General features: G+C 39.4%; 1 protein-coding gene across 6 annotated transcripts in view; it reads left to right on the top strand.

Annotated features, from left to right (window-relative positions):
* LOC108234341 (ephrin type-B receptor 3) overlaps positions 1 to 18790 on the top strand; it is a 62702-nt gene that overhangs the window by 25954 nt on the left and 17958 nt on the right. For all 6 annotated transcript variants that reach the window (XM_017413469.3, XM_017413467.3, XM_037974040.1 and 3 more), the window contains exons 2-8: positions 2481 to 2545; positions 7929 to 8601; positions 11807 to 11962; positions 12915 to 13250; positions 15461 to 15585; positions 16897 to 17059; positions 17271 to 17379. In XM_017413469.3, coding sequence (XP_017268958.1) covers positions 2481 to 2545; positions 7929 to 8601; positions 11807 to 11962; positions 12915 to 13250; positions 15461 to 15585; positions 16897 to 17059; positions 17271 to 17379 — 1627 coding nt within the window. The remainder of the gene's footprint in view (positions 1 to 2480; positions 2546 to 7928; positions 8602 to 11806; positions 11963 to 12914; positions 13251 to 15460; positions 15586 to 16896; positions 17060 to 17270; positions 17380 to 18790) is intronic.

The following is an 18790-nucleotide window of genomic DNA, read 5'->3' as shown; positions in this document are numbered from 1 at the left end:
CTGAAAGCAGTTGTTTTGTTCACATGTTTTGTTATGTGTTGAGATTTTTTTCTGTGGCTTTTCCCTGCGCTTCAACCTGATGCACGATGCACTAGTAAAAGTTGCAATGTGCTTCTATTACCTTATGATTTACATACACTCAACAAGCATTATGCACAAAGACAAATAAAGAGATCAGAAATCCACAAGTGCACACATGCACACACATGGTCTGAGAGAAAGCAGCCAGGTTAGGTTGGGGTCACTCAGGGCTTTTGCTCTGGCCCATTGACTTAGCATTGTTGTTCGACTTTGGGCACAATACAGGGCTTTGCTCCCAATAGACACACACATAATTGCCCTCTGACACAGACAAACAAACAGTCAGGCACACACACATGCACAGTCCAGTCCCATTTTGGTTAAACACTGCGTGCGAATTGAAAAAGGAGGGGTTGCAAATCCACCTGCACTTCAAAATGATCCACTGTTCAGACCACTGAGTCAAGCTGCACAGGTGTGTGTGTGTGCACGAGTTTGTGCTTTGCATATTTTTATCTCTGCTACACAGTTCTGGTTCTTTCAGCCTCATCTGTGTCTCCCACTCATCCCCTTCCTGTCATTGTGTTTCACTGTGTTGTCATTTTTTCTGCAAGGTCAGCTCTAATGACAAGTCAGCGTTCCATACATACGGCCCAGTTGTAATGATAAAGACCAGGCAGTGAAAGTATATCATTTTCACCAAGCTGGCTTACATACCTGTGTAGCTATCAGTAACAAGTCCCAAATCACACACTGTCACAGTGTGAGTCAGGGGATGTTCTGCAGTCAGTATGTGCTGACAAAGTTCCAGGGATAAAGACACTGATCGGCTGCAAAATGACAAAAGTGGCTACATCTAGTTGCAAAGATGTTCAGTTAAAGCAAATTGGATTCATATTTTTGTTTTACATAACTGAGCACAATAAGCACAGAAGGAATATTTGGTCCATTCAGATTTATTCCCAAACAAAAAAAAAATGCATTGCCTTAACAGGTTTATAATAAAACCTTCAGTCCATTTTCTTTGTGGGGAATGAGTTAAAATCATGAAATAGCTTTGGAAAATGTCTGCCTTAAACCGGGATGTTCTTGGACATGATACATTGTATATATACATATTTTACCTGTGTAAAATACATGTCAGAGGAACTGTCACTCCAAGTATGTTGGAGTAAAATTTAGTGGGAATTCCCTCCAGGAGAAACATGCAATTTTCACAGACTTAGTCATAATTCACAAGAAGCTTGGCTGTCAGGGTTTGTCAGAGATGGTGCTCCTGAATGCAGCAGTGGTAACAGCAGAAACCTGAACATTTGACAGTACTTTTTTTTAGATTATAGTAGTTTGTTTTGTACCCATGTTTTATTTTCTTGAGAAAAAAGAAAAAGAAAAATCAAAATAAAGACAGTGGATCAAAAACTCACAGGAAAGTGGGCAGTGTGACTTCTTCAAGTTTATCAGTTGATATCTTGACAGTAAAATGGGCCTTGGACTTCTCTCACTGAACAGAGACATTTCCTTCTCACTTTCTGGCCGTATTGTTTCATCATCTTTTACTATCATGTAGAACAGCTCAGCGGTTGAGATAATAACTGTTGCAGAGCACTGAGCCTGGAGCCAGGTAGTGAAAGAGCCAACATTTATAGTCTTCCTTCCCTTCTCTAACAACGCTGGCATTTTTGCCAGCATAAAGGAGACAGTGGATAAGAAGTCAACAAGGAAGAAGGAATTTGCAGGAGGGGCTACTGTCCACCATTTTGTCTTTACCCCTTTAGTGTGTGTCAAAGAATAGGTGTAAAAGTGAGCTTAATCTATAGTGTGTACATGCTCAACTATTCTCACGAAGTGAAACCAATTGAAGCTTTTTGACCCTTGTTTTCTTCTCAAGCTTCTCTTTTGTGACGCCTAACTTTATTACCCCTCTCCTTTCAAGCCTTCTGTTAGGTTATATATCTTTTGGTGTTTTACAACATGCTACTCACTGTATGTGTGTGTGCATGTTATTGAGTTTCAGTGCCCTGTGGGAAGCAGAACAGCTTCTCTGTGAGATTTGCAACTGTTGTCTTTCCTTTGTTCAAAACAAGCATCCAATTGATCCCAATTAGCCAAATAAGGAGCCACAATAAAATTTAACACAGGATTTCACTGATCACTGGCTTCTGTTTCTGTCTCACTCTTCTGCTGTCTTCAGGGTTTTGTTTTTTTCTGTACACACACCCGCACATACAGTACTTCTTTGTCTAACTGAATTTAATATCACTCAAAGCCTGTCTGAGCTGTTCAGTTATTCATACTGTTATCTGAGAACAGCTTTGGTCAAAGGCTTTTATCCGTTACTTGTATCATTTTACAAGTTTTATGACATTGTTGTAAAACCATTGAAAGTTCTATTGACCTCCTCTGTCACCCTGTTCCTCTTTTGTCTGACCAGGATGTTTTCTTTCTGCTTTCATTTACAGAGACGTTGATGGATACAAAGTGGGCCACTACAGAATTAGCGTGGACTGCACATCCTGAAACTGGGGTGAGTTTATTGGAAAGCGTGTGACTATATTTGCGTGCCAGTTTGTATTTATGATAAGCAGAGGTGATTCATAAATAAAAACAAAGGTTGTGCAAAAGAACAAAGACATTTCTGTTCAACTGAGTTTGTTTTAATCTTTATAAATTCAAATTTGGGCAATAGGTGTTTGCATGTGAACAAACTGCCATGTGATTCACAAACTGCACACATTAATTTAAACCCCCCACAGCAGGATTTTGTAAGATTCATCATGTTGTGCTTTTTAGCGTGTAGGAAAAGATCCACTGCAATCCAATTTCAGTTCCCCGCCCAGTAACAGATGTTTCTTTCTCTCTGCATCAGTGCACATAAAACATGTGAAAAGTCAAGCTTGCTATAAATTAACCTTAAAAACACTAAAATATCTCTCAGCATCGACAATTTACCCATCTGTGCATCCAAATTTACCTCACACAAAGTATCAGGGACACCCTCATCTTGGTTTCCCATGTGGGCACCACAATGGACTAAAGAGGAGCAAAAAGAGTCTTGACCCCTCCTCGGCAATACTTCAAAAGGTGCCAGCACTCCTCCCCCTGTTTTTGTGTGGTCCTCAGACTTGGTGCTTGTGTTTTGAAAGGTGGGCCCCCTATTTTTTTTTATATTTTGTTGTGACCACAGCATACTTCCTTTGCGTTCGAAGTCGCCCACCCTCCATATTCGGCCTTTCTTTACTTCCTAATGACTGACAAAGCCAGACACATTAGCCATCTCAGCTGTAGACAATCAGAGGCCAATCTCCCTTGCAGCCTGTCATGACCTCTTTCTGCTCCCCCATCTCCACCTCCCCATACTTCCATCTTCCCACCTCCCTACTCTTGTTAAGCTACAATACAGCAGCTATGCTCCCACCAGCGAAGCATGGCATACATGCTAAAGCAATAAAACACCTCTATTAATCATTTTAAACATAACCTGCAACAGATGCATCTTTTTAAGGGATGGATATGTAGTGACAAGCCTTTTGCAAACCAAAAGACAGGATTTTTTTTTCTTGAAGTAGAATGTTCGTCTTTTGTGCTTCCTTCCTCTGTTTTTTGTATACACACAAAAATAAAAAAAGAAAAGAAAAATCAATCAACTTAGCCGTTATCTTTTTTTTTTCCATTTTTCTGCACACTATAGACGATTGTGTGCTTCTGCAGTCTTGCAAAGTGAATGACATAGCCTGTTTTTGTTATGGATGACTAGTGTTTACGAGGAAGCGATAAACTGACTGAGAAGACAAACAAAAAGTACAGATCGCACTTGAAGGGAAGAAGAGCAGCACGTCTGAAAATTGGTAATATCTAGCAAACTATCCGCATAGCCCCCCCAAAAATATATATGGCAAAAAGGGGCCAATCCATAGGCGAAAACAAATCTATTTCAAAAACAAATAAAGAAAAGAAATTGTCCCAAACAGTCTGACTCATAACATCTTTGTATCTTTTTGAAGGCTGTCAACACAGATACATAATGCTACAAACAGAGAATAGATATTTTCAAAACTGAAAAGTCTAAAAAAAGTCATACCACATGACTAAGCTTTTGTTTGTGTACATGCTTCTTATCACCTTATCTTACCTCTGTTTTTATCTTTGATTTGAGCAAAGCACATACCAAAAATTCACAGTGTCTTCCCTTACAGCATTGTTGAATGAGGCATCTGTGTGTCTAAGTATGAGGGTTGTGCATGTCCACACCTATTCTGAGATGTACTTCTGTTTTTGTTTGATTCCATGTAGGGTTTATCCATAAAACATATCATTTATGTTCTCAAAACTAGCTGAGAGATGAAGGGGAAATTCCACTTTAGCAGGCCTCTTGTAAGACTTGGAATAACACCCCCCCAGGCCTTTTCACAACCTCACAGCAATATACCATGTTGACTTGTGGATATACTGTAATGACTATTTAGTACTTTCTGCCGCACAGACCCCCACCATGCTAAAACATGTTTTACCAAAAAATAAAAAAGATGAAGAAAAAGAAAAAAAAAGTAACAACAAAAGTCCTTTTTAGTCATGTCCTAAAGGTATTATTTGTTCATACGTAAGTTGTCATGTTTACAATTGATTCATATAAGCAGAAAAAAAACTTCCATAAAAACTGTGAAACATTTATACAAATGTTAATAATTCTGTCACTAGAAAACAGCATGCATGTAATGAGTAATGTTGCTTTGAATAATCTGATAGAAGTAAAAAGCAGGTTACTTTAAATTTATGTTGATTAAGTATTAATGCTTGATTTTAAAAAGGTAGGAGAAAAATAAGAACAATACAATATATTTAGTATAAACACCTTGTAAAAAAGTTCCTTAGTTAACAAATGAAAGTGCATTAAAGTGTGTAGTCTTGCAGAACATCATCATTATCTGTGAGCCACACTGAGCCCTTATGTCCAAAACAACAGTAAATCCCCACGCTTTGGCCCAGCTCTTTGCTGCCTGTAATAACTGATTATCAATTATGAATATGTAACTGCTTTGCTCACTAAGCCCCTAATGTGAGTGTCTATAGACTTTCTGTGGTAATGTTAAGATATGTAAATATCACAAACTGCCACTTTTATAGATTTAACACCATAACAAGCATTAGTATTTTCACTAAAGCTAAACAACTAAGAGATTTAGTTCATATTGAAACATCTAAAGGTCCAGATTCAGGCATGAGCTGCACAACATTTAGACTCAGTGTAGTAGACTCAAACAAAACATTACATTGCTAGGCAACACCGTGCTATTGGATTTCTTTACACTGTCCGTTACTATGTTAAGCTTATTGTCAATTCTCAAAATACTGAGCTAATGTTGCACACTATGAAGTCCTCCTGAATTGTATCCAAGCTCATATTTATTGTTCTTCTAAAATTGTGTAACAATTGAACTTTACCAGGAAAGATAGGTTGTAGTCAAATGTTGATATATTATACTCCCACACAGCACAATCTCTCACAGGTCTAAAATCTTATTAATATGACAGTAATGAGTCAGGAGGGTGCAGCGTGAAACTCAAGTAAAACCAGCAAGATCATGTTTGCCACACCAAAAGGTTGACACAATAAAACCAAGCAAGAATTTACTCTACTGTAGTATCAGAAAAGCTACCATTTATTCCCTAATAATTAAAACTAAGGAGCTACAGTTAATTATTTACCTGGACAGAATTATGCTTATTGGTCTGTGAAGGTGCTCTCTTCACATTTTTTGGCAAACAAAGCTGGCATAAGGCTGTTCCCTCTCCTGAAGGTAAATCAGATCCTTAAATTTGCAGACAGAAATGTTCTACAAGCAACACAGACTCCTACAAAAATCCAGTGCATAGCAAAAATTCACGTAAGATCAGAAAATGTAATATTGTAAAAAATAATTTATTTCACTTTCTATGTCTCTCTATTCTGTATTCATCTTCACTGGCTGTTCCAAAACACAATTTATTGGCCAAAATGTTGCAATACATATTTTTCCAGCTGCATTGTGGACTTCTAAGGAGCAGCATGGTTCATTACTTGGGTATTGTTCATTGTAATCTGAAAGTAAAATTCAAAGCTTTGATTGGAAAGGACACAAAGAAAATACAGCAGATTGCCAATTTTGCATAACGATTCATCTTGCTTAAAATCAATGCCAAGAATGTTGAGGCTTTTTCACACAACCTACCTAATTTATTCAGGCTCGGTAAGGAGGCACTTTGAGTGTTTGCCCACTGGTGCATGTCTTGGGGTGGGAGGTGGGGGGTGACCTCTCTCTAAATGCACACATACAGCTAGACTCAAACATACACACTGAAACGTACAAGCTGAGGCAGACACGCTCACACTAGCACTTTAAACAAACACACCCAACTTTATACACACACCCACAAACACTTGGCTGCAATGCTCTTTTGCAGAGGGTGATTTATTACACTGAACTAAATACCCATTGACACTTCATGCTTTAGCCGTCCCATTGACCTGGCTGGTGATTATTGATTCCCTCCAGTCGCTTCTTCCTTCTCCAGCTATCGTTTTAATGCCACTGCGGAACTGCACCCTTTTTCCCTCTCTCTGCCTCATGGCCACCAGGGTCTTGAATGAATAGCCCTGTCTCTACCACATCCATATCACAGCCTTAATTAAGATGCTCAGAGCTTGGATAGAAACAACACGCTCTGGGAAACAAATTGGTGCCTATTTACAAGTTTTGAAATGGGTTTTGAGAAAGTCAATTATTCTGTGGCAAAGTTCAGTTCCAAAAGTGTAACCACTAATATTCAACTTTGTTACAGGCATGTCTTGGGATTTATGATTTTGTGTTAAGGGTTTTTTTGAGAGATAGAACAGATTAAATAGACCATCTTGTAATTAAAAGCCCGTGGTGCCACATAAAGTATGAACTAGTTAGAGAATGTCTAAGAAGTTTTATCCAAAACTGTGCTCTTTGTCTAGTTTTAAATTCCCCTGAGTTCTTCAATTTGATTTAATACATTTCCATGCTTTTTGCACAACATTTTGACTTGTGATTGTATTTTGAATTTCCCAAGTAATTAAACTTCCCAAGCTTAAAAAAGAAAATTAATGTGCTGGAATGTTTGTCTAATGAAAAAGAAAACTTTAGAATATCCCTCAGCAGCTTCACACATGTACGCACACTACATATTATACACACAAAGATTGCTGTTTGAAGTCAAATGTTTTAAATGTGATTTTAACATTTAATGTTGACAAAAACTGGTAGATTATAGTGCTTTACTGCAAAATGTTTTTGTACAGTGTGCTTGTAGTGATTTAATAAATCTACTAATCAAAGTCTATGAAATTTAATCCACTTTTATCATGAGCAAATAATATCTTTGTATTGCAAGACCAATGAAAAATTGCAAAGGTTTCTAAAAACAAAAAAGCATGAAGGTCATGTGGTGTCTTTTTGCTGCTTTTATTAGAGGACATTGCAGTCATTGCTCAATAATTAAAGCGTAATTGCTTGTGAAGTATTGTGGCTACTACTTCCAAACAGATATGAGGTAAACATGCTGTGGTGGTTCTGTGGTGAGGAGGTGACAGGTTGCTGTAATTGTGATAAATCTGCCATTCCTGTTCCTGGCTTGTTGCCACAGTAATCAGAGATGAAAAGCACATTATGGTAAAAGGAAGTGAGTGGAGGTGAAATATTGGCCAACAACACACCAACTTTGTGTCTAGGTCCCAACCTTTGCTTTTTTACTTTCTTTATTTGCTATTATGCAATGCTAATTAATGTATCTCATCAGAGTTTGACACAAGATAAAAACAGTTTCACAAATCAAACTGATTAGCTTCAAAATATATTATCAGGTGCACCCTTTTATTTCTAATGTCTCTTGTCTGCTTTCTTATTTAGTGGGAAGAGGTGAGCGGCTACGATGATGCCATGAACCCCATTCGGACATACCAAGTCTGCAATGTACGAGAGGTCAATCAGAATAACTGGCTACGAAGTGACTTCATCCCACGTAAAGATGTACTGCGTGTGTATGTAGAGATGAAATTCACAGTGCGTGACTGCAACAGCATTCCCAACATACCAGGTTCCTGCAAAGAAACATTCAACCTCTTTTACTATGAGTCTGACTCAGATTCAGCAACAGCCACAAGCCCTTTCTGGATGGAAAACCCTTACGTAAAGGTGGACACAATTGCCCCAGATGAGAGCTTCTCCATGCTCGAGTCTGGACGAGTAAACACAAAGGTCCGAAGTTTTGGGCCACTGTCCAAAGCTGGGTTTTACCTGGCATTTCAGGACCTTGGTGCTTGCATGTCCCTCATCTCAGTGAGGGTGTTTTACAAGAAGTGCTCCACCACAATTGCCAACTTTGCAGTTTTCCCAGAAACAGCAACAGGGGCTGAGGCGACCTCCTTGGTAATTGCCCCAGGTACTTGTGTGCCCAATGCCTTGGAGGTATCTGTGCCATTGAAGCTTTACTGCAACGGAGATGGAGAATGGATGGTTCCTGTAGGAGCCTGCACATGCGCAGCTGGTTTTGAAACAGCCATGAAGGATACTCAGTGTCAAGGTGAGTGTTTTCACAACAAATACATTAGGTCAGTCCAGGTATCTATCACCCATTGTTTGTGGTAGGGGATTATAAAGTTAGATAGTCTTTGTTTGTGGTGTATTCAGATGTGGGATTCTTTGAAAGTGTACACATGATTTAAGGTCTCTCTACTGAACTGTAATGGTTTTTGTACCTTATGCAACAGTCGTACCTTTCCCAGAGATGGTCACAGTATTGGGAAATTTTCGTATCTAGCCTACTGAAGGACATTTTTTACGAAGAGACATAATTGCCATTGGCATGTGTATTATTAAAAAAAAATTGAGTCTGAATGGTTTTGGCCACAATCTATTGCTAGAATGTCCAGCTGCAACTTTATTATTAGTCAAGTAATTGCCCCTGTTTGGGCACATTAATCTACAAATTTACAAGGCAAAATAAAACACACTTGATGGCACTATCAGATGGAGGCTTTTCAGCTCTCTGACCTCAGTTTTACCATGCAGCTGGTTGCTAACTAAATGGAAATTCAGTTTATTCTGTCTGTTTATGAAAGCTAATGTGTTGATGGTTTTAAGTCTGATGAAAACATGACACGCTCACAGAGGTTGAGATAAAGGTGAATTTTAACAGCGTGGTCTCAGCTGAACTGGTGTGCAAGAGACAGCAGGAGAAGAATGAAGGATAAATAGAAACTGTGTGTGTGTATTGAGGAGTGTGAGGCTGCAAAATTGGGCTCAGGGTGTGTAGGTCAAAAGGAGGGAGCAGAATGATAGAGTGGGAGAAAGAAAGACAGGAGCAGTGGGATTATTGATCAGCAGGGGTTGATTGCACAATGTCTTTGCATGTTCACTTTGTGGGGGTTTGTGCATCATCCGTGGTTGCTTGGGTTCAGAGGGCTCATTCTTCTTCTGATAGCAGAGACAGATGAGGCTAAAAGGACCATTTATTCAGTGCCCATATATGTGATCAGACAGAGAAAGAGTGGATACTTTCCAATGGCAGGTTCTAGAAAACCCTTGATACTAAACATGTGCTCACCTGTATAAGAAGGGAGTATATATATATGAGAGAGGGAAAACATATTAAATCTAAAACATTGCATATGTAGTTAAAAACTCATTTGTTTGCATCTGGCAGCTCAAGGTTAAAGCTCTGGCGACTGGGCCCTGATAAAATGTTCTCTAATCACTGCAAACCACAAAGGATAAATCTTCCTCTTTCTTCTTTTTTCACATTACCTCTCCTCAGGTCAGTCTCTTCATCCCTCCTCTAACAATCCTCACTGACTACACACTAATTTTTCTTCATCTTTTTATTGCATTTTCTCTTTTCACTGATTTTCGGTTCTTTTTCCAATATGCAGCGCTTTTTCTTCTCTGCGTTAGTCCTTACTTCTCCAATTCCTTCGTAATCCGAAGGCCGTTGCTCTCATTAATAAGCCACCAGAGATACAGTTGGGATGTCAGCATTAATATTTATCGATGAGCTCTTTTTTTGCCTCTCCACTCGTTTGCTGCACATTTTTCACCCCCAATATTCTTTACTCTCTTCATGCCTTACACTTTCCAGTTTCAGCATACATTCTAATCAGTTCCTTAAGCGCTATGTTCTGCATGAGAGGATAAGACACAGGGGACTGAGGAAGAGGGTGGGAGTGGGGGCGCCTACAGGATTAGCATTTTCTATGCCTCCATTCCCCCCTCCACCTTTTTCTTTCCCACTTGTCAGTCTTTCTGCTTCATTCTTTAATGGTTCCTCTAAGGGAAGAATGGATGACAGGAGGAGGATGGCCCCCTTTACTCACTGGAAGTGATTGATCAGCACTTTCAAACGTTTTCTTTCCTGAAAAAGAAAAATAGCTTCTTTTAATGGAAATACACCCTCAACATCTGTGGTCAGGCCAACATGTTAAAAACAACACAATATTTCATCTTCTGTTAGTTGAGAGATGTCTTTTAGTTTACTTTGTGTTGGGTGAACTTAAATGAACTTTGCATGGGTCATGATACTAATCAAAGAGGCTGTTATGCCACCCAGTAAAACTGGAGGTGAATTCTTATCTGTTTATCAAGCAGTACTTCCTGTGAGCGAGCAGTGTGGATGACTCTGATTAATGGTGGAAGAACAAATACACTTAGCGCTAGTGTACACAAAGCAGCAAACCTGGTGGTTTTGAACTAATATTGAAGTTTTAAAGCAAGAGAACAGGAGCAGTCTGTTTAACCATTGGTCTGTTATAAATTTGACCTCCAGCCTTGTATTTTCTTTTCGACAGGGAACATAAATCCACCACAGAAGCTAAATGATAATTATCAAACCTTGTAGTTTGTCCTTGACACTGACGGTCTACCACACTAGTGGGTCAGCTAATCAACTGGTCCTACTAAACATTGCCTGCTTTACCTGCTGCTGTCTTTTATTAAGCTTGCGGCAAACTCATTTATCTTTTAACAAGACAGTTTATGAAAGACACGAACTGTGCCAAAATGTTCTGGATCGCAGTTCTGCTGTTACTGTTATCCTGTGTGCCTGTAACTTATCACAAGAGTTATAAACTTCCAAACAACCTCTATAAAAGGAGATAGGTCTTTTTCAAAGGGTAATGGTTTTTTTTCTGTGATTAATGAGGCACTAATCAAGAACCAGTTAAGGTAAAGGTATGTTGTTGGTTTTTGTTTTCTTTTTTTCTGTACAAAGATGATCTCAAATTAAAAAAAAAAAAATGCTGCTCTGACAAAAACTTATCATTTATGTTTCAATCTGATATTTGTGTTTGGACACTTGTGTTTGGTTACATACATTTTAAGTAGATAACTTAGGCCAGCACCTTTTAGGTGTTGTAAACAAATTGCAGGTCGACAGCCTCTTCATGTGAGGAATAGGTTTGCAACAGAATAATAGTGCATTCAGAATTTTTTCATGGCAGTATATTAAGGATGCACTCACCAGAAACGAGTCAAACAGTACACATGGGGTTGAGGGTGCACAAAACTACATTTGCATCCCTATTTTTTTTTTTTTTTTTACCAGTGAATTTGCGATGAATCATGAATAATGATTTAGTACCATAAAGACACTGGTATATGTTTTGAATGCTTAGAAGTATTTGTAATATAAATTCAGCCTACAACTGTCTGCTCGGAAGATGCGTTTAAAAGCAATTAAATTTAATATATTAATATTCGTTATTTAGACTTTGCCTTTTACATTTTACTTTCAGCTTGCAGTCCTGGCACATTCAAGTCCAAACAAGGAGAGGGCCCTTGTTATCCATGTCCACCCAACAGCAGAGCACCCTCTGGAGCAGCTAGCGTTTGCTCCTGTCGAAACGGTTATTACCGCTCAGACACAGATTTGGCAGACTCCCCCTGCACAAGTAAGTGAAGACTTTTCAAATGTTAAAATATTATTTTGTATTATTATAATATAAGATACTTCTTCAACATTTGTATTTGTTCAAATGAGTATTGTTGTCAGTCACAAAACATTTGGGGATGTAGTTAATGTTCTCTTAACTTCCTTGTTTGAATTGGGGCTGTCAGTGGCTGATAAAAGCTCTTGAAGGACACCATTCCCACCATGTCTCACACATGGCAAACAAGGCTGCTTACTTTCCCAACATTATCGGAACTTTATCATCCAAGCCTCCCCCCTCTCATCTGTCTGTAAAGTCTGTGTGCTGTTGGGACTGCTGCCTCTCTACAGGCGGAAAGTGGAGAAATATTTCCCATAACGGTGCCTTCATTAAAAGCAAACATGCAGACGTAGGAGCTAATTCATTCAAATAGTGAAGAGAGAACAAGATCCCTTTTTTGTGCTGCTAGGGTGGGGGTCTGATTCTCCCACAGCGCAGTGCAAGATAAGGCTCCGTTAATTGGATAAGAATTGCCAAAGCTCTGGCAATAGTTTGTCTTACCCGTTCCCCGCAGCACTTCACACATACACAGACTCACAGTGGAAATAAGCATGCAATTCAAATTTAAACTCATGCCCTCTTTTTACTGAAGAACTGCTGGAACAATCTCTTGCTATGTGGAAGGAGTAAAATATTCCAGTTAATTCAGGAGAAATGTACTAATACCACTACACAAAGGAAATTACTTGGTCATGAATTGTGTTGATAGCAGCCATGGAATAATGAATATATGCCTATACAGTATAATGATATGTAAACTGTGTTTTTCAACATGACTCTTTGTCTATTGTAAAGATTCTCCTGTACTGTCACCAAGACAATTTTGTACACCTATTGTGCAGAAAGATTAAATTCTGTCTCGTTCCCAACCCATTCTCCTTTTCTCATCCATGCTTTTACCTCTTTTTTGCAGCTGTTCCATCTGCCCCACGCAGTGTCATCTCCAGTGTTAATGAAACTTCGCTGATTTTAGAATGGAGTGAGCCTCGTGACCTGGGTGGCCGTGAAGACATCTTCTATAACGTCATCTGTAAGAAGTGCCTTCCTGAGCGGGGAATGTGCTCGCGTTGTGATGACAATGTGGACATTTCCCCACGCCACCTGGGCCTCACAGTGCGCCGCGTGATGGTCCGGAACCTGCAAGCCCACACACAGTACAGTTTTGAGATCCAGGCGGTCAATGGAGTTTCGAACAAGAGTCCCTATACACCTCAGTTCTCTGCAGTGAACATCACCACAAATCAGGCTGGTAGGTACAGCTGCCTTTCAGAGATCAATATTGAACTTGTAGGCCATCTCAGCTTTTTCAAAGTCTGGAAGAAGATACAAGAATGTCAGACAAAACACTCTGGGCTTAAGAAGTAGAGATCAATTCCTTGTAAGCATGTAGGAGTATGTTACATATTTCCTTTTTTGAAAGAGGATTGAGGAGGAAGACATTTTTGAATGAGGACAGAAAGGGGCCTTTTTTCACACACCCACAACATGCTCTCTACTAACAGTGCTGCAAATAGAAATAGCAAGGCAGTGTGTAGTCAAAGTGTTAAATCTTCAGTATTCTAGCGGCCCACTGGTTCCAACCCACTGCTCCTTCAGCTCTCAGTAACAGCCGTATATAGGTCAATATAGTAAGTGTGAAGAAAGGGCATAGTGTTGAAATGAAATAATTGACTGAAACCAAGCTCCAGGTATGTCAGTGATAAAAAATTACAAGTCTTTCCTATTTGAATTTTAAAATAATTATCAGGAATTATGATTTCTTTTTAATAATAACATGTGTAGGTTAGATTTAGGTAACATTTTTGCATGTCCTTGATAGTTTAGTAGTTTTTGCGGGTTTGATGTGTACCTTAAATGACCTCAATAAATTTCAGTGATGTTAAGCTTGCTCAGTACTTTTGTACTGAAGAGGTGGTCTCTTTGTTCAGAGTCTCCCAGGGTTCTTAAGTTGTGTCTTGGACGTGTTTAGCCGCTATGTTAAATTTGCTCTTTCGCTTGGCTCAGACAACAACAACACAGATTATGCTTAGCTCCTCCCTCTCTCTCCTCTCTCCGTGGCCTTGTCCTCCTCACCTCTAACCTTGTGTGCCTGCATCTAAAAGATGCTTTTGGAATGCTGTTTCTTTGTGGACCTAGGATCCAAAGGCCCCACAGGCCCCTATGTGAGGGCCTCATTGTTTTATGAGGGGGTCTGGCGCTGGGCTGACAGGGATGAGTGTCCACCCATAGCTGCCTGGTGTCAGCTGGGTGCAGAGAGAGAGCAGTAGAGGGAAAGGACAGGGTAAGAGATCATCATCTATGATCAGATTATCTATTTGTGTAGTCCCATGACAATCCCTGCATGTGCATTCACCTTTTAAGAACCAAAATAAATACTAAGGGTGGTGATAAGCTCCAGGGGCCACCTCCATGGTTACTGCAACATCTTCTCCCAGAGGAGGGCCTCTAATCCCTCAGCTAGAGTAACCAGGGGCTCTGCCTAGGAAGTATTGTCATGTGCAGGAGAAAGAAAGACATGAAAAGATGAAATGAAAGGGGGTGGCTAGGGAGGGATAAACTTGGGGATGTAGAGTTTTGGGGACCAAAGGAAGATGAAAAACAGAGGGAAGTCTGGTCAAAAAGACAGGCAGTAATGATAGAAAGAAAATAAAAGTTGTGGATTGAGGATGTTTGATGGATTTAAGAAGTTTTTAACTAAAATAGTGAGAATGTTTTTTTTGTCCTCAAAGGAAATAGCCTGTAACTTTTTTTCTGGAGTCAAGGTGCCTCTGGAGATAGACAGTGGAAGTTATGAGACAAAAGCAGTAGACAGATAGAGGGGAGTGAATCAGAGAACAAGACTGAACTGTGAAAATAGAAAGAGAGTCAGGTAGGCACATGGCACTTAGTTTTTAATAGGCACATGTGAACAAAGCATGAAAACCTCAAGTGGGTGGAGTGCCATTGTGTTTTATACACACCAGGATGGTATGTTCACAAGCAGATTCCTATGTGTTTGTGTGAAGATTTTATGAAGTAGTTAATTTACTTTACATACCGATTGTTTTTTCTTGTGTTAAGTAATATGCACCTCACACACCAAGCATGTGCTTACATGATTTAAAAAAGACTGCTTTTAAACTGTATTTGATTTTATTTATTTATTTTTATCCTTTAACCTTGCCTAGTTTATAACAGGAAATGGCTGTACCAGAAACGTATTGATCAACTTTGATGTTTGATTCTCCTACCATCACAGAAGAATCTCCTCTACTGCCCCTGGCACTCTGGAAGGGAGACTTTTAGGATTAGAAGGGAGTGGTTCTGCATACTAACTAATGGCCACATCTTTTCATGAAACTCACAGCCTTGGACTTTGTATTTTGGCTTCAGCGGACACACAAAGGACATAGAACTTCAAAAGATGTAACAAAAATAAATAATGCAAGTTTTTCTTGAATGTTTTTCTCCTCTGTACAGCTCCATCTGCAGTGCCGACAGTCCACCTAATGGCGGCCACAGCAAGCACTATGAGCCTGTCCTGGCTTCCTCCAGAGAAACCCAACGGAATCATTCTGGATTATGAGATTAAGTACCATGAGAAGGTAAGCAGCAGTGTCAGTGAATGCCACTAATTCAATCCAATTTCATTGACTAGCATGGTCTCTGTTTCATCTGTGTTTCTGTAAATGAGAAAAACAATGCCTCTGGTGATAAGCACATGGTTGCTGTGAGGCAAGTCACCACTTCCATTCTTGTGTGAGCATTCTCCACGACTTATTTCCTTCTTTTCAACATCTAATCCCTCCTTCTCTTTTCTTTTTTTTCTCCTCCCAATCCTTTCCCAGATTTCTATTATTCTATGCCCTTTTCCAAATTCCTCTTACCCTCATTATTTCCCCCTTTCTCTCTTAATCTATGCACTAGAATTTTTCAGTATTTTTGTGAGACCTCAAAATCTCCTTTTTTAACAAAGTGCTGTAAATGCTGGTTCAGGTCTGGTGGTTGAGCCAGTTCTAAGTACGTTTTAGCCAAGAACTCATTTAAGTTTGCAGTCAGAGAGCCACCACAGAGTCATGGTATTGTGACAGTTCCAATGCATGTTTGATCCACCCAGTAGTGTGTTCTGCCATGGCATTTTTCTGCCACAACAGTTCTGAAGTTTTGCAGAAGAACACAATTATTTACAAAAAGATGTCCTAATGCAGTCAGTCTAAATGGGGTTTTAAACAATAGTTTGTGTTTGCAAATTTCCTTTCCAAACTTGATGGGCACTTTGCACTGAAGAATGATATATAGAAATAGTGCTAAAACTACATTTATGCATGTTGATTTATAAAAACCAGATGGTGACAATAAACATCCAACAATGTTTATAAACAAATTTGTAAATGGTGTTCATAATTTTTTTTTTTAAAACATGGTCCTCACAAAGTGTCAGTTGATATGGTTGGCTGCTGTAACTTTGTCTCCTTTACTTGACATAAGCACTTCTTTCATGTGACTCAACAAATAATTAGCATTTCTGTAACACCACTTTTTACCACTGGTGATCAAAACAGAAATATCTAGTTCTAAGTTAGGCACTGGGTCTGAAACAGCACTAGAACAGATTTGGTGAATACACCTCCAGATAATTCTCACTAGAATTGTCTTGAGCCAAAAAAAAAACAAAACAAAAAACCAATTCCTTCATCTCTGATCTGTTTTTTTTCTTTTTACCATCAGATTAACCAACCACCTACAATATGTCTCTTTAAATGCTTGTCTCTTGTATCTGTCTACATTCTTTTCCACTTGTTTGTGTGGTTAAACTAATGAACTCTTGCAGGGAGGCTGAAAGATTAGAGATGGGATAAAAGTGAATACTGGTTGCTGTTTAGCATTAATGTCTTTTCTTGTCTTTTTGTGTTCAGGATCAGGGTGAGGCTATCGCTCATACCATGACTGCCCAACGAAGCAATGCCCGCATTGAAGGTCTTAAGGCTGGTACACCTTATGTGGTACAAGTCCGTGCCCGAACAGTGGCTGGTTATGGGCGTTACAGCAGCCCAGCAGACTTCAGCACAAACCTACAAAGTATGTTACTCTTACACTTAGTTACTCCAGAGATAGATAAATAATTTTGTTGATTTGAAGAAGTTGCTGTAAAACATTAATCAACTACATTAAAGAAAATAAATTTGTAATTTGCAGTTTGTTTTTAAACCCCATATTAATTGGTATCAGATCATACAATATATTTGTGACTAGTTCAAACTTAACATTGTTTTCATTGTTACACCTAAAGCTGATCCTCCAAAGTCATGGCAGGAGCAGCTGCCACTCATCGTTGGGTCAATCACAGCCATCTTGGTCTTCATCATAGCAGTTGTGGTCATCGCTATCGTCTGCCTCAGGTTAGAATGTGATACCTTAAAAAGTACAATGATCAATGTGAATAAGTAATAGGTAACGGTGTGGCAAAACACTTTAACACCTTCCCCCTGTAGGGACTTAAATTAACATTTGTGCATAATGTTTTTCCTTTAGGCTGAAAAAAAAACAGAGAGAGCTTCAAATGTCAACTTTGTTTGCATGTCCTCCAAACTACCCCAATACAGTCTCAGTGGATTGCTCTGCCACCTGTGAGGCCACTGAATGCCAGATTAGCCTGCTGAATCTCTGAATAGTAAACAGCTTTGGCCAAAAGGCTCCTTTGCTCACTGGACACAGCATGGTATAGCAGCTGTTGAGTCTGATAGGCCTGCCCTCATGGCCCAGCACTTTAAATCAACTGTGTGGTTGCCTGACCACTAAGATCCCAAATGCGGCTGTGTCGGCTCAGCCCAATTGACTAAGAAGATGTGAATTGCTGCTCACACCTTTCAAAAACTCTTATTCTGCATCAGCTGGGTCTAACCACAGTCGTTTATCCATATATAACTCATTTGTCAAGCAGTAAATGCAACGTGAGTGTGTGCGTATGTGAGAGGTTGGCAGCGACTGCTCACTGGCGCCCACCGATCTCCCTCTACAAGCCGGTTTAGGCAGCGGCTGACAAGCGTGGGCATCGGTCACGCTAGACTGAATAATAATCTCCCTGGTACCCCCCCATTTTCCCTCATGCCTCTTTGCTCTTCTCTATTTTAACACAGCTACATTGTTTTTCCAAGGGTCTTGGCTTAGACGCTGCTCTGACTGCCACAGAAGAAAAAAAAAAAAAGTAATAATACAGAACACACAGAACTCCTGCATATACCAGAAGAAAATTAGAAATTTAAATAAGATGCAAATCACCATTGGACATTTTTCCCCCAGTTACTGGTTAGATAACAAAGGATGCACATTGACAATGAAGTTTCGACAACCCAGCCCCCTATTTGTGGTCCCGCCCCCAGTACAATGCAAACTGGATTTATGCAAGAAGGTTAGGTGCAACAAATTGAAACCCACCCCCCCAAAAAAAACATATATACAGGGGGAAAAAAACTAAATTAAAAAATGAATCTACAGAGAGAATAAATTTTTGAATGCCAGATAGCGTGTGGAGACAATAAGTTTTAGATTGCATTAAAAGAAAAAGTGTGATCTCCATAGGGTGAAGAAGGCAAGACAGCTGAGCTTGCTGTTTGAGTTGTCTTTTGTCTCAGCTGCTCACTTTGGTGGATCTGAGTGTGAATAGCTTTCACTTGCTTCTTCAGACAATGGTACAATATTCTTTTGTTTAGACTTATATTACAGTCCCCATGTATGAATCATGATCCCACTTGGCCTTGATTCAATCTTTAACAATGTATCCCTTGCTTCCAGTATAAAGAGACTAAACAT

This window comes from Kryptolebias marmoratus, linkage group LG24 (assembly GCF_001649575.2).
Source record: "Kryptolebias marmoratus isolate JLee-2015 linkage group LG24, ASM164957v2, whole genome shotgun sequence".
In the NCBI taxonomy this organism is placed as follows: Eukaryota; Metazoa; Chordata; class Actinopteri; order Cyprinodontiformes; family Rivulidae; genus Kryptolebias; species Kryptolebias marmoratus.
Note: the sequence above shows the minus strand (reverse complement) of the source record. Positions and strands in the feature narration are given on the sequence as shown.